A 17,053-nucleotide genomic window follows, 5' to 3' on the forward strand; every position below is an offset into this window, starting at 1 on the left:
CTTGTTTGATTTAAATTTTTCCAAAACCCAGTCAAGGTCAACGTGAAAGTAGATGACCCTTCAACGATCGAACGCTTTGACGTGCTGTTTGCACTGGAAATGCTCACGCTTGGCCTTTATTTGCCTGAGGTCTCACTGCAGTAAAGAAAGGAGTCGGTCGCCTCTCTCATCGCAGACATCTCAGAGTTGAACTTCACCAGCAGCTCTGCGTCACGGGCCGAGAGTCTCACAGCATTTGTTTGAGGTTAAATTTGTGACAGCCCGCCGCGCCTCTGGGACCCGGCGGGGAGCCCCCGCCGCGTCTCTGAGAGAGGAACCACACGGGGGCAGGCGGCAGAATAATCGGTGTCCTGAGAGGATGAGGCTGCCTGACGCGATCAGAGGATAAGGAGGGGGCACGGGTGACTGGGAGAGAAGTGACACTTGCCTTTTATCTGTGAAACGAAGGAGATGTAAAACTGATATTGATTAATGTGGAAGGGAGAGGTAAAGTGGAGCGGGGAGCCGTCGCACAGGCTTCTTATTTCTCCCGTGTATTAATGATGCGGGGGAGCGGCAGTGCAGAGGAAGCAGGCGTGTGCTGCGCGTCTTCATCCGAGTCTCTAACGGCTTGTCCTGCTCAGGGGTGAGGGGGCTGGAGTGGGGAAGAGGTGGGGAATATTTTGGACTGGGGGTGGGGGAATAAGTTTCATGTGATTATTTTCTATAAAAATGAAATTCCAGACCTGCATTGGTCGTCTACGTAGTATTATACAAGATGATTGCATAGCAGACATAATCAAATATATTTTATTTCATGAAGATAAAAATGTACTCGTTGACGCTGTTCACCAACTAAAACGAGCAGTTTAACAGAAAAAAGATTTCCATTCCGTACGTTGACCAGCTCGCGGGATTAGTAGTTAAATCCATTGCAGCAATTGAATTTTCTCTCAGCGCTAGTTTTTATTGCCGGTGAAGTCAACACTCAGCCCCTGAAGAGCTCCAGCTTGTTCAAATGTTGCGGGTAGCAAATCCTGATTTCGACGTGTTGATAAATGTTTTCATCCCACAACATGGGAATATAATTGATTATGTTGTCATGAATTGATTAGTTTATTCAGACCAACTTCGGCGGATTGCTGCTTATATAACAGATCATATATGTATATATATACGCACACACACACACACACACACACACATATAAATGTATTTCACATACACAAACACTGAAATAAAAGGGTAGCACACACAGATTGTGGTGTCGGATTAATTTACCAGTCAAACTGCCCAGGCAGGAAAAAGACTGGACGGCTGGAAAAAAAAAAGGGGGGGGGGGGGTCAAAGATCTTGAGCCCACACACACTGTCACATAATGTCTTGTGTGACACCTCAGGGTGGAAGACACCCACACTTTGCTATCTGCTTTGCTTAATTTAAATGGATTTCTCTGAAAACAAAGAACGCCATGCTGAGGGGGGCGGGGGAGAAAAAGAAGTGTGTGTGTGAGTGAGCCAAAATGCCAATGAGGAGAGAAAGAGAGAGAGGATGAGAGAGAGAGGAGAGACAATACAAAGTTAGTGTGGGTGGCCTGCCAAGCATGCAAGAGAAATATCACTCTCACGCCCACTCTGGCTCGCAGGATTCCCCGTGGCATGAGCATGCCGGCCGAGCTGTGACAATCTCTGGCCAATCGAGGCCCCGTGGCCCTTAATTACCGAGCCGTGACCTCCAACAGTAATTCATGCATTTCAAAAGCTCATGAGATAATCGGGGACATTAAACCGCCCCTGGTCTGCAAGCGAGGGGGCTGGAGATGTGGAAAAATGAAAGATGGCTGACAGAAGGAGACCTCTGCTGATTCGTGGGGTGAGCGCTCTTTCAGACTGAAGTGGGGATTGGAAATTGCTTGAACCTTAACAGGACAGATGTTGCATGATAAATGGGATGTTCTGTGCTCATGCATCACTACAATCCACGTGTCAAGACCACATTTAGTATGTATGATTAATATTTTTTGGTGAAATGAGGTTTAATATAGATGAATTTACATAGTACATGGCTTCATTATCATTTAAACATTTATGTATACAACTAGTATGCACCCTGACCATTCAACCACCAATTTTTTATTCAATTATATTATCAAGATCAGGGCCACAAAAGGGATTCAGTTGCAAAATATTCAGCTGACACGTGCAGTAGTCCAAATTGTGTTTTCTTGTATTTTAATGATGGAATATGAAGCATAAAATAACTTATTAATACTTATCGAATTAGCTTGCTTTCGATTAAGTGAAACACATTTCGACAATGAATTCCCGACTGTGGATCTACTGTAATAATGACAAACCTGGTTTGGGTTTTTTTTAAGGTCATTTGTGTATTTCTATATCCAAATTATTGTGACATTATTGTGTGTAGATTTAAGAGGAAAACAGGTGAGGTTAGCTTATACATTATCCAAACAAGTTCGGTGTGCTTCACCATTATATTGCAAACTGCAACCAACTGGGCAACGGACAGGGGACACTTTATGGTGGCGCACCGCTGATTCCATTTCCGGTTTCCGGCAGTGCTGACAATTCAACGTGGATGTGACGTATTCTGGACCACTTTGTGCAACAACCGTATTCAACACGACGTAGCAAACATGGCGACTCACACGGAGGTCGGGTCCACCTCATGGAACTATATTTAACCATATTTAAATTTGACGAACAAACACCGGTTGGCTTTGTCGCAGGTGATTATACATATATGAACACATAGCTGTGGACAATATATTCAATTTCTGTAAATAAGTTCTTCTAAATATTACACACTGTAGCTTTAACAATTGTTACCACAGCTGGAGCCACTGCACGCCGTTGCTAAATATAGAGGCATTTAAACAGATCTACACGTTGTTTTCCCCCAGCAGTAAAGCAATTATTAAATATATATATATATATATATATATATATATATATATATATATATATACATATATATATATATATATATATATATATATATATATATATATATATTATCACCAGCAGATTCCTCAAAGCTTAGCTGAACTCTATTTGGCAGACATATGAACGTGAGCAGCTCCATCATTAGCTCGTCCCTGGTAATTAGTCCATTGTTAATGGAAATGGAACACACACCTGCCGCGCACATACAGCGGCTTTAAGATTCGATGGCGGTGAGGACAAAAGCAGAAGTTGGGATTGGCACGTTGTATCTTCCTCCTCAGAAGCAACTTCCTCGCAGCAATTAAAGAATCACAAAAGGCTACGGAACAACCTGGGCCAGGATTAATAAACGGAAAAAATACCTAACACAAGTTATTACATTAAGCCTATAAGCAGATTATCCCCGTCCGACAAATGGGTGTCTCCATTTCCCGTAAACCCTCATTCCTCACTGTATTGACTTCTAAATGCATTCAGGCAATATAGACTGAATCCCACATGTGGACACTCAGTCACACAGGCCAGGACTCTGGGATTCAATTAAATTGGGACATTTATCAGTTTTTTTCGAATTGGTTAATAGAAAATGGCATTAGGCACATAGACATGGACATAGGGTCCGTCTCCAATCTGGGGAATAGCCTCCTTCACAGGCTACATTTTGAGACAGATTGCATCACAGCAGCCCGACTTATTGTCCCATTTCGAGGGCTCCTACCAACGCGGCGGACAAATGGCGACGAACTTTCAAACCGTGGGCAACTGCGGCTCTGTTGCTAGGAGACAGCGGTGAGGGCGGAAGACGCTGGTGACGGCAAATAGGAAATCCACCATAGACCAGAGCGTCTCATGTTGGTTCGGCCGTCGCTGTCTACCCGGCCAACAAAGGCGGTAGCCCACATCCTATGAAGTAAGCACCCCCTGAATTGAGACACAGCGCTAGGTCCAAGGCTTGATTTTTTTTTTTTTGCAGAATCACTCAGAGGGAAGTCCAAGTGTTGCTGCTGGACAGACGAGAGTTTTTTGTTTTTAACGGATGAGATTTCCCAGAGGAGAAAAACCTTGCACTACAGATATTGGCATTGATTTGTTCCTCCTCAGCAACGCAGATATTTACCTTGTAGCTAATTGCAAGAGGCAAGCCCCATTCAGTACAGAAAGAATGAGACTCGCCAAAGAGCAATGCATTTTCTTTTGTGCACTTTGGACTGATGCCACACTCTCCATTCCAAAGGTTTGCACTGAGCTGTTCGCTCCAACCCGAGCTGCTCTCCTACTCTAAGTGATGGCGACTCAGGAGAGAAGGTTTAAGGGTCTGTTGGCAAACCGATGCAGCATCTCTAAGTTACTCGATTGATCTTTTTGGGGCTTTTTCACATTGCTTGTCTTGAGCAGGAACTAAAAAGCTTGCCCACTTCAAATATGAGTCAGCGACAAACTAAAAGTGTTGATAATTCTTTAAGCTGGACCCACTCACAAAAACCACTTGACTCTTTAGGTGAATTATACATTTTTTTCTTGATTGCATGATTGGCCCGATAGAAACGCAGATCTTTTCCCTGAGTGTGTTAAACCCGCTGGTGAAAACCTTTTCAGTTTCTTAACATTCAGTGTGTGTGCCTCACATGGTTAGCAATGAGCCAAATGAGGGACCACAGGGGATGCATATGCAGCTCATTTTGCAAAAATCACAGAGTTTGGGTGCATGCAATGTGTGTAATGTATATATATATATGTCTGTGTCTTACAGATCAGGAGCGGATAGGGAAGGATTCGACGTATGAGCAGGAAGGGAAGGTGCAGTTTGTTATCGATGCCGTTTATGCAATGGCACACGCCCTGCACAACATGCACCAGGAGCTCTGCCCGGGGAAAGTGGGCCTCTGCGCTAGGATGGATCCTATCAACGGCACTCATCTGCTGAAGCACATCCGCCGTCTGAACTTTGCAGGTCAGTTCCGTTTGTTGATGTTGTTTGTCCCAGCTCAAGAGGCATTCTCTATGTGGGCTTTGTGAAACACTCAGCTCTCAAACATTTCCGCTGAAAAACTAGTTCCCTTCCTCTCATTAACAGAAACTGTAGGTTTGAAGGGTACAGTGTTGTGCAAAGATTCCAAGATCATTGTAGTTCATAAAAAAAAAACGCTGTACGTTCAGATTCAGGCTGCCTGCAACCTAGCCTCCGTCAGCAAATGTGTGTGAAAGGCTATTTTACAGGTTTCAGATATAGAATTTCTGTCCAATAAACCAAACAAAATGTGAACATACATACACCGTACACAACTGAGTAATATGAATATTTTAAAAGAGACTGCGAGCGCCAACAGTGGTTGCAACACAAGAGCTCAGCAGCGTAATACATTTCTAACATGTACAATCAGGCGGGTTGAAAATCGGATCTTTATCACTTCAATACTACGGAAGAGAAGGTCAGCGGATCACTTGAGTCAGCTTGATTCACCCTCTGGGAACCATTAATGTCCAAACAACTTTTGTTGCCAATCCAAGTGGTACATGTTGAGATATTTCACAGAATTAGTAGAAACTTTTAAACTGTTGGTGGTGCTAAAGGAAAATAAAATAAATGGAATCGTCAAAGTCATCAGGATCCATCGTCTGGGGAGCGTGAATGTTTGTACAAAATGTCATGGCAATCCATCAAATAGTTGTTGATATTTCAATCTGGACCAATGTGGGGGACCAGCCGACTGACACTTCCATCCGCAAAGCCATGTTGGCTGGCAAGGCTAAACGTCTGACGCTGTGCTATAATAAAAATGATCATACATTTAGATATATTTTTTAATTAAAAAAAAAAAAATCAAATCAAGTACTTTACTTTACTTAATTATTTTAAACCTGGTAACAGTGGAGGTCTATGAATTAACTAACCTGAAATAGTTTATTTATTTTATTTGTTTCACAAATGTTAGAAAAAAATAAAAAAGATATGATAAGCGGCCTTATCATATCTCACTGAAAGTATTTCACATAATACATGCTCCAAAAGGAATAGGAAGAAGGTAAAATCTACTGCTACCTCTTATTTTTTGTCTCAACAATAAGGTTTGTGGTCAACGATGCCCATAGCCTTCAAACAAAAAACCACACACTGAGCAATTAAATCCAAATCTGCATTCCAACAATCCAAACGGAATGCACAATGAGACAGATTTGAAAACATATTGTTCCTGTGAATGTCAATTTATCATCTTGTGGGTCAGAACCCGGCACCTTGTCTTTTCTCCCCTCTGTCGTGTGTGACCTAGTTTCCATTTCCTCCTCGCAGCCCCACATTATACCCAGCTATCAGTCAAGTTCCCGTTCATGACAGCCATATTAATATTAACTTTCATTATGTAGACACTGCCTATTTAAAGCGAAGCAAATTAAAGAAAATTAAAAATTCCTACATAGAGACTCGAGTATGCAGTGTTTGTACGGATTGATTATTCATTTAACGGCTGCTCTTCAAGCCCATTTGTCAGTCCAACTGTCACATTGTACGTGATTCTCTCTAATTGACGTATATGTTTGGTCCCGGTGGGGGAAAAAAAACCTTGAGTTAACTTCGCCAAACCGCCTCCACTGCAGCGTCTGTATCAACCGACGTCCTTGGAGCAGAAACATCGCCTGCTAATGACTCGGCCGTGCTCTCGCGCAAAAACAACAAGCCAGCGTATTAGCCATCCAGCTCCGGTGTGTTCCCCTTGTAGGGATTATGATGGGATACACGCTGCATTCTGCTTCAGGTGCCGCAGCAAGTGCTGAGCTCTAGCTTTAGGTATGATTGTAGGAATAGGAATTTTTTAATCTCTGGCAATGGAGAAAAGACATTTTGTAGCTCTACTCTACACAATATTCAACATCTGCTTATTGCCTTTACGTGCTGGAGTTTGTGAAAAAGCTGCTGATTTGACTCCGGTGACCTGCTGGAAAGATACAATCTGATAAATCACTGACGGACTGCAGTTCTGTCTGTTTTCCAGACCAAGACAACATATTTTTGATAGTCCATGTCTGGATACGTACAGTATCTAGAATTGTCTGCGTGCCAGGTTTTCAATTTGCGTGCGCCGTATGCAGTGTTTTATTCCATCTCTGCATATGTTCTTTTTACCTAAGAGAGAGAACACAGCGAGGCTGGCACCGAGTTCAGAGGTAGAGAGTTTTGAAACACATGGCGGATTTCATTACTCCCTTTGGCACGGCTGTGTGTGTGCGTGTGTGTGTGTGTGTGTGTGTGTGTTTGTGTGTGTGTGCGTGTGTGTGTGTGTGTGTGTGTGTGTTTGTGCGTGTGTGTGTGTGCGTGTGTGTGTGTGTGTGTGTTTGTGTGTGTGTGTGTGTTTGTGTGTGTGTGTGTGTGTGTGTGTTTGTGTGTGTGTGTAGTCCTCAGGGAGAAACGTTGGAGGGTTTGAACCAAATAAAAATGAAAATACTGTAAAAAAAAAACCCAAAAAAAACCTAAGTCAAACAGTAAAAACTAGAATGATTGACTGATTGACAAAAAAAAAGTGACAACAGAAAATCCTTTTTTCTCTTCCAGTGCAGCACCATAGGTCGTTTTGATCTTATCCAGACAAAGTGTATAAACGTTACACCACTATCTGACCAGAGGGGTTGCCTTGAAGTTACACTACACTCAGTCTGATTGCATCACCTCTCAGTATAGCAGTATATTGAACTTGTCCAGATACATAAAAGAACCTCACTGCTGAGAGACGGCACTTTTGCTGGCCTGTGTATTTTATTCATCCAAAGACAGTCGTTATCCCTGTGCTCTGATATTAGTATGGGACGCACCAGTAAACACAAGACGCAGCCACTCCCTTTCCTTCTTCTTTTCCCTCCCCCCCAGAAAAGTAGGTCATTTTTTTTTGCTGTTGTTGTGATGAATCATTCTCGGGGCCGAGGCGCAGCAGGAATCTATTGTTACACATTTCTGTTGATTGTCAGCAGTTTTAGCGGACATCTGCCGAAATGAATTCACATTTCTTCCTCCGCAGAGCTGCACAGCCCCCCGGGACTCCAGTAAAAAAAAAACGTATCCAGTGCAAATGGGATGCGTCTGGGGTTTTGCATACGCGCTGAAACTCGGTTGATAAAGGTCAAATGTCAAAAAAGAAAGAAGCCTCTGAAAAACCAAAGAGGCATTTATCTGCGACATCCCGGCGGACTGTCGGCGTCTCAGCAAGGGACACAGTAAGCCAGCTGATGGCAGATAACCTTTTAGAAAAGATGACACAAGTATTTGGCCGGGATACTTCCACTTTAGTCTGAGCGTTTTCTCCCTCGGATATATTTGCCACACAAATGAATCTAAAGTCGCTCCATATTATTTATTCACACTCTTCGCGGCGCTCGTCCTTCTCGCTCCCACCTCTTAATTCGGCGCGTCTTAGGAATCATTCTGACATCAGTGGGAATGAAGCTTCCCCTCAGTGTTTCGTGTCTCTTGCCATCACGTCAGGGGAAAAGTGTTTCCGCCCCGCTGCTGTCTAAAAAGCAGTGGCCTTTCCGTAGTCGTTCTCACCGGGGACAGCCGAGCGCAGAAGAAAGTCCGAGTTCTCTGCTATTTTTCCATCTTTCAACACCCATCTCTCTCCTGTCAAAGATGTGCAACATCTTCATTGTTGTGAACCTCCAAACATGATTCCAGCTGACACCTTTTTTCTTTGCTTTTTTTTTTTGCATACTGTGAAATGTCTTTTCTTCAACGGACATGACATCCAGTCCTGTCCTTCCCAAAAAATCTATATCCAACATGATGAGAACAGATGGTTCTAAATATAAAGCCTGTTCATTATAGAGATGTACTGTGCTTAGCCGTTATTTGACTCAGCTGCAGAAAGAACCATGACTTCATTTGAAACCGACCTCAGTCACAACACACATTAAATGCCCGTATTTGCAATTTCCCTGTTTTCTACGTGCATCTTATCATATTTGCACGGTTTCTGCACAAACCTGATTCAATGCTTTTTGGGGGATCAATAAGGAACATAGCTGAACAAATGTACATTAGGAGCTGGCTAATGGGTTTTAAATGAATCAGAATATTATGTTATATTACATTGTTTTACATTACAGCATTTTCTGGTGTGAACAATTATTAGCCTCTATAAGAATTTGCTCGGAATCCTCAATGAAGACGACAGAAATATATAAAATTATAAATAAATAGTGTTAAATGCACATGGGCCGATACGATTCAAGCGCAATCTCAAAATCGATCTCCTTTGACTTTTCAGGACATTTTATGACCTTTGATTTTAGACATAAAATTCAAGAACATTTGGGTTTTTTTTATGGATCTGCAAACATTTTCAACAGTTACACTGTTTTGACATATTTGTGACAGACTTAAAAGAATCTTGAAGAACTAATCTACTATTTCCTGTTTTGTGGATGAATTCAGGATTCGTTACTCTCGGCTGTAACAGAAATACTGTTTTCATTCACTTAGTAGTTGAGGTCAATTCCAGTTTGCCAATATTTTTTTTCTCTCTTTTGAGCACGGGTTGAGTCATCGTCAATAAACTGGACACTTCTTGCACTGTTGCTCCTCATTAAACACCTTTCAGTGTGGCTCAAAGGGAAAAATCCATTCTAACATCTGCATGAACTATTAATTTGTACAGTCAGTAACATAACCGTGCACCCAAAAAAAGCAGAGGACAGTTTTTTTTAATTTTTATTTAAGAGAATTCAATATTTACAACATAAGTGGAACCTTGAGTAACAGTAATATCCAACCAGGATTGCGTTCATGACATATAGTTAACCTCTGCTTATTAATGTGCTGAATGACTCATGCTAACGGCATGACATATACTGTTCAGGGGGCCGATGACGTCTTTCACAGGCATATAAATAAGCCACGTGCAGCTGCGGAGGAGACGCAAAACGGAGTTTGGAGGAGAAGTGGAAGTGGCGTAAGTCTGAGTCGCACCGTTGCAGAGGGCACCGCCGACAAAACGTCTCTTTCGCATTCACATTTTGAAATGCTTACCTCTGTTCAATTGTACACTGAAGGACGTATTTTTGTTTTAGGCAACGTTTTAAAATGTGGCGAAAAAGCAGTTTTTCGGTGGCCCCCCCTGCAACAGTGGGACTCCGACTTACGCTACTTCCATTTTCCCTCCAAACTCCGTTAAATGACATCGCTGATCGCCATCTCCACAAGGTGACATATTAACTATGCGCACGCAACTCACGCAACCCCACTTCATAAAATCACCGAACTGTCCCTTTAAGAGTTTCTCAGGGAGCACAGACTAAAATTCCACGACACTCATATTCCGGCTAATGTTTTTTCAGCCCATTGTAACGGTTGCTTTGAAACGTTGCCTCTTCAGTTGCTTAATTCCTGCGGAGTCAACGTGCAGAAATACGGGCGGCGCCACTGACACGGAGTGACTGGTAAGATGCTCCTGCAGTCCTGGGCCAGGAGGCTCTGGTGGCATACTCAGGGGGATCACGTATAGCCAGGTTGCAGAGAGAGTACATGTGGCCGGAGGCATGAGAGGCCGCACCCCCACGTTGGGCAGGTTGTGATGCTCCGCCAGTTCATGAATGACGTCAGCTCAACAGAAGTGGAAGTGTCTGCGTTCTCGTGATTGATATCTGAGGATATCGTCGCGGCCTCAGCAGGAAGTGGGTCAAAATAAACGAGAGAAACACGCTCTCACTGAGTAATCTTTCAAATGTCAGGACAGGATCAGGAGGTTTCAGAGAAGTCACACAGAAACCCCAGAGGTGACGCGGATCCCTGGTAGATTCCGCCGCGCGCACTGGTCATTGAGAGTTAATGACCCGCGCAGAGGGCAGCGAGCTGCGCCGCCGCTCACCAAGGTGTCCTCTTTCTGCCTCCATGCGGAACAAGCACATGTCGTATTAACGATCACACTTGGGTAATTATTAAAGTGTGTACGTGCAGGAGGGGGCAACACCACAAGCATTAAATATTACATGTAATTACAGGCACTCAGTTAACCCCAGTGTTCGTTTGAGAGAGCCCACGAGTGGCCTGTGGTCCGGCGCAGAACCACGCAGAGGCCTCCGAGGAGCTCATTAATAACCCGACCGGTGGGACGACGGCTTCGGACGAGCAGCTCGTGCCACATCACGGGCCCTGATTCCTCGTGTGCGACTCATTAACTGAGCTGCCCCCGAAATGCACCTCTCCCCTCATTGTTAAAAGAAGAGTTTACGCCACATGCCTCCCGAGGATCGCAGGACCCGCGGGAATCGGGGTTTTTTTTTTCTCCCCGTGGTGCCTCAATGTATCGTTTCATTAACTATTAGTATTAAAATTAGTATAGTGCCAAATATAACATCTCACCCCGACCGGTCGCGGCAGATGAGTGGGGTCCTGCCAGAAATGCCACGGGAGTTTTTTTCTCCTGCACAAGCAAGTGCTCGCTCAATGTGGCGACTGTCGGGTTTCTCTGTACTACTGTGAGGTCCCGACCTCACTATGTGAAGTGCCTCGCGATAATGTATGTTGTGATTTGGCGCTACACAAATAAAATGGAATTGGATCGAATTGAATTGCTGGAGGCACTTTGCATCGTGAGGGGTCAAGACCTTACATAAATAGAGAGAAAGCTAACGGGTCCCGCGATGAACAAGCACTTGTCTCTTACTATTTTTTTTTCACCATTACCATTTTTCTGACCAACTTGAAGTGTCTGATGTAAAAAAAAAAAAACAACAACTATCTTCTAATGTGTACAAACGTATTAAAGGGAACAACTGTATAACGCTGCTGCCCCGAGAGGAAACCTTCTGCCCACTCTGCCGCAGAATACGCAGACGGAAGCTGAAGCTCCGAACCCCTGATAGTTTCAGAAGTAATGCAAAAAAAATATGACTGCGTTAAGTGGGCAACTTAAAGGTTCTTACGTTTTTTATTATGGTGAAATGATTGATGATGAGGTGCATTACACAGAAATGACCTCCTCGTGCAACAGTGTGATTAGCCTGGGGTTTCAATTCATTGTTATTTTGTGCGGTTGCTGATTACTAACTGCTTCCATTTGGTTAAAACTGCTCTAGTTTCTGTCGCCTCCGCTGAAGATGTTTCCCAAAATTTGAGATAGCTCAGCAGAAGGTCTCATGATCAGGGTGGTGTTTTAAAATACAAAATACAAAAATACAGGGTTGTAATGTGCGGTCACATTATAGTGCAAGGACCTAAACGACAGTAAGTACAGGAATCAAATAGACTCATATCTTGAATTTTTATCTATCAAGGAAAATGAACACACACGTCAACCTTTCTGTTAATTTTAGGCTTTTGAAATGTCTAAGAGAAAGTGTTGTTTTGTTTCTTTAATCGCTCACTTGCAAGGAATTACCTTCATGTGGCTCTCTGTATTTTCAGACATATTTATGTGAGCAGTGCCAACAGGTGTAATTTGTGGAACAGTTGCTTAAAGCTGTAGTAAAAGAGTTGTCAATCTGTGAAAGCTCTTAATTTGAAAAGCAGGCATGACCCAAAGACTCATAAAGCTGTTTAATATAATCATATCAGCAGGGTTATGCTTCTAGTTTTTGCAGTATCATTCTCTCGAAACCACCAGTGTGGCATTCAGGGTCCATTTCCCTCTTTCAGTGGCAGCGGTGTCCATATGAGCACTTACAGGCTCCAGCACATAACCCCAACCGTGACAGTGACAGGCAGACGGCTTCGAAAGCATTCGTTTTTTTTAAAAAAGCTCCGGAAATTTGAGAAGGAGAGAGAAAAGGCTAAACATTTTGGGGCACGACTAAAATCTTTGTTATAAAATATGACGGCTTATCGACACTATTGGTGCTTAATATGTTTATACAGACATAATGCCTCTCTCCTTCATAAAGTCCCCCCGTAATCCCCCCCGTGATCACTAACTGCTTTGTGATGTGGGCGGCATTGTCACACATGCGAGGCAGAGTGAAAAGGTAATGCCGTAATCCAGCAGAGCTGACTCATGGAGATGTGGATTAGGGCACCGCATCCTCCGGGGCTGAAACAAAGAGCGAGAGGGGAAAAAAAAAATACTCATCAGCAGAAATCCATCAGTAGCAATTGGCCACATTACCCCTTTTGTTCTTAAGCGGGGGGGGATGTGAAAAGCAATTAGACCTGAAGTTCCCTCGTTCTCCTTCTGAGGAGAACCACTCCACGTTCCATCATGATTAAACAGATTGCCGGACTGGAAGTGTGGCTCATCTAGTTTCCATCGGGGAGCTCACAAAGGAAAACCGTTGGTGTGCTTTCCCTGTGACACAGCTCGTCTTTGAGACCCCACAGGAATACATTGTTAAACATAGTTATCACAGCAGAGGACACCCTGGGCAGACGGCACGGACGGTGAGGAAAGTCAGGAGGGGTCGGCTGTGAACCTCTGGACCTCCTGTGGAAATCCAGCTGTTGTCAGTAAATTGTTCCCAAACAGATTAAGGGACATTGCTCAGTAGCAAGGAAAATAACCCCAGTTGCACACGTTCTCTCCATGTGTCTATGAATCCCTGTCACCTACATTGTTGAGGTGATAAGACTAAAACACGAAACTAAAACATTAAAGCCCCAGTGTGTGATTTTTTTGTAATTTTCTGGCGGCACCTGTTGGTAAAGTTGCAAACCGCAACCAACTGAGCACCCGACAGGGGACACTTCATGGCGGCGCACCGCCGATTCCATTTCCGGTTTCCGGCAGCGCTGGAGATTCAACGCAAATGCGACATATTCTGGACCGCTTTGTGCGACAACCGTGTTCCACGCGACGTAGCAAACATGGCGACTCACACGGAGGTCGGGTCCACCTCACGTAACTGCATTTAACTCATTCAAGGTCAAAAAGATTGGTTCTTTGTTGCAGGTGATTATACAGATATGAGCATATATTCAATTTCTGTGATTAAGTTCTTCTAAATAGTACACACTGCAGCTTTGAGGTGAAGCTAGTATCTGGCCTGATAATGTGACTTGACTAACTCATGTCAGGAGTTGGGTGGTTTGGTTTGGTTTTGCTCCGATAACGAGTGAGTGACACATCTGTCCCCATAGTGTTACTTTCAGTTTACCCATTGTAGTGTCTTTTTGTCCATATATGGAATAAGAGGAGAATATGTGCTTACATCTCTTACTTTGGAATGTTATGCAAGGGGTCTTCTGAGGACCCTTACCACTCCTTTTCTTGGCCCTGATAGTTCCACGTCTCACATAGCATAACTTGATTCGAACCAGATGTTCCTTCTCAAGCCAACAATGGGCCTCTACATGTAACCCCCAAGGAGAGTCGGGAGGGGTTGTCCTTTTGGCCGGACACTCCAAGTTCTGCAGGGCTTGTAATCGATGCTGGTCTTTTTGTAATAAACCTTTATATACAATCAAGACGGTGTCGGCGGACTTCTCTTCAATACATCTTCACATCATCGCTACTTAGTATACAACGACATCTTTGTCAGGCAGCTTTTGTGGCTGTTTTTCGCGTCCACCTCGTTACCTAAATAGAAAAAAATGCAGTCTCCATTTTTCTAAATCCCGAATCCCGCCAGCGAACCAGGGTTTGCTCCGCGTGTGATTCCGAAGCCTGCGATGTTGTGTAGGTGTAAGTAGTCACTCATGGACACCTTCCCCTCCTCTCAGCGGGCAAATACAATTCAATTCTGTCCTCTCCAATTGTAAACCCCCCCCGCCGAGGAGTTTAGGTTTGCATCGCCGTTTGCTTGTTTGTCAGTCCGCAGGCTTATTCAAAGATGACTCCGCTGATTTCCATGTCATTTTGTGGAGGAGTGGGACACGACCCGAAGAAGAACCCAGTCAATTTTCAAGTTAAATTAAACGGGCCTATCCAGTCTTTTTCTCTTTTTTTCTTAAACTAACATGTAGAGATAGGACGCTAGCCTCTCCGGGTGCCCTTCTAGTTTGTTAAGCCCCCAAATCTCGGCGTGGTTTATCTCAGGGCACCTAACATAGTGAAGTCAAGACCTTACAATGTTATAGAGAGACACTCAACAGTTCCTCCATTAAGCAAGCACTTGGTGGGGAGGAAAAAACACAACTCCTTTTGGCAGAAAAAGAAACCTGGAGGGTGGGGGCGGCCGACTGCCTCGAATGCTTGGGTTGAAAGGAGAGAAACACAGAAGAGGAGAGAGGGAGACCAGGAACAGTACCGTGTAACTATTGCACTTAAACTGACACAGAAATTGACTTTCTGTGCCACCAAGAAACTTGCATGGCGGCTCAGGGGAGCAAAATTCTCAAAAAAAAAAAAAATTTAAATCACAGGATGCATCACGTTTCTTAAATTTGCTCTTAAAGTGAGAAAAAAACTCAAAACTCTCTGTGTTGAGCACAATTGATGCATAAGGTTGAGAATCTCAGCTTAGCGAACTGTGGAGCGTGGGGACTAGCTATTCATGATGCCCGCTCCAGCCTGATTACTCTCGTGGGTCGCCACTCAACAAAGTTGAGAACCAGCGACTTGGACAGTGAATGAGAGGTTTGCCTGAGAGTGCTGGTCATTAGCTGACAAAGTATACGACTGACCAGTACATCAATATTCTGTTGTCACCCCAACACCACAGGGCAGCACAGAAATAGGCGGCAAACGACTGTCGAGCGCTGTGATTGGCCGATTGTCAATGAACAACATCTGATTGTCACCTTATCTCCAAGGATACGACCCTCTGATACGCCCAAAGATCTTATTACATGTACTGCATGTTCTTATAAGGAAACATCTGCAGCCACAGTAATTGAGGAAATGTTCTTAGCCATCTTATTCAATTGAAATGGCGAAGAATTATAAATGCTATAGATTCACAAACATAATATTGTTTCTAATGTGCTGGCACGATAACCGCAACAACTGCCATCATAATGTGCCGTAAATGATGATGATTCTCCCATTTAGGCATAGCTGGCAACCCCGTGCTCTTCAACGAAAATGGAGACGCCCCCGGACGCTACGAGATCTACCAATACCAGATCCGAAACCGAACGGCCGAATATAAAATCATCGGCCACTGGACGGATCAGCTGCACATGAACGTAAGTGCTGCCCTTCCAGTTTATTCAATGCCCGCACACGTTGTGAGGATATTCTGCCAAAGTGCCTCCAAATGTTTTGTCAGTGTTAGTGTTTGCAGTGGAAAGAGTTGTGTTCTCCGGCTCTGCAGCTGCGCGTTGGCTCACTCACTCATCCCAAACCATTTGATAGTGCTTAGTGCCATCCTCAAAGGTGTAAATATCCAGAGGGCGCTTAAATGATTAACAGGGCCGACTGCGATGAAAAGAAAGTCATGGCAGCTTAAGGACAGACACGTTTAATATCATTTCTCCAGACGGCATCAGTGACTTCCAAAAAACACAAACAATACTGTGGGCAGGGGATGTGATGAAGTGACGGCATTATAACAGTAAATTACATAAAGGGACCAAACAAATTATGTTTTGACAAAATGACGAGGAGGCCTTGGGCGGGCAGAGGAGAGTACAATCGAACACATGAAGCAGCCCGAGAGGAGCGTTGTCTTCTCTACCTCTTGAAGAATAAGGAGGGAGAAGGCAAAAAAAAGGATGACACCTCACAGTGTAACGTACCGGTTCTAAATCTAAAGCTGGCTATATTTAATTAGTGTTCTTTGAGTTCTTAATTAAATGCACATTTAGACACCAAATTTACCGGCTTTGGATGAACAGCCACAGTTAAATAAAAGCGATGACATTAAAGAGAGGAGCTCCATTTGAAATGAGGAATTTAATTTATCTTTACAAGTATGCTTGTGAAAGTGTGGGGGGGGGGGGTTCACAATGGAGTGTAGTTTCCTGGAATGGAATTAGTCTTTCATTTCTCTGAGTATTGATTTTTCCACACAAACAACAGCTTAACAAAGCAACAAAAAAAAAAAACTGTCAGTTTCCTGCACAGCAAACAGGGTTCCCCTTTGTCCTCCTGTGTGTTGCCCTTCAGATGACTCGACCTCCCATTGGAAATGTTGCTGAATCTATGAAAAGCACTTCAGTTGAACCCTGCAGTGACCTTGTGTCGGACGGCACCCGTCTTCTAACTTTGCCTCCATTTAACTTTGACCTAAACTACACATCTGTAGTTCTG

General features: G+C 43.7%; 1 protein-coding gene across 4 annotated transcripts in view; it reads left to right on the forward strand.

Moving 5' to 3' along the window:
- Nucleotides 1–17,053, forward strand: part of LOC118308845 (metabotropic glutamate receptor 4-like) — a 148,540-nt gene that overhangs the window by 116,880 nt on the left and 14,607 nt on the right. For all 4 annotated transcript variants that reach the window (XM_035630269.2, XM_035630272.2, XM_035630270.2 and 1 more), the window contains exons 7-8: nucleotides 4,696–4,896; nucleotides 15,851–15,987. In XM_035630269.2, coding sequence (XP_035486162.2) covers nucleotides 4,696–4,896; nucleotides 15,851–15,987 — 338 coding nt within the window. The remainder of the gene's footprint in view (nucleotides 1–4,695; nucleotides 4,897–15,850; nucleotides 15,988–17,053) is intronic.

Source organism: Scophthalmus maximus, chromosome 6, assembly GCF_022379125.1.
Source record: "Scophthalmus maximus strain ysfricsl-2021 chromosome 6, ASM2237912v1, whole genome shotgun sequence".
Taxonomy (NCBI): Eukaryota; Metazoa; Chordata; class Actinopteri; order Pleuronectiformes; family Scophthalmidae; genus Scophthalmus; species Scophthalmus maximus.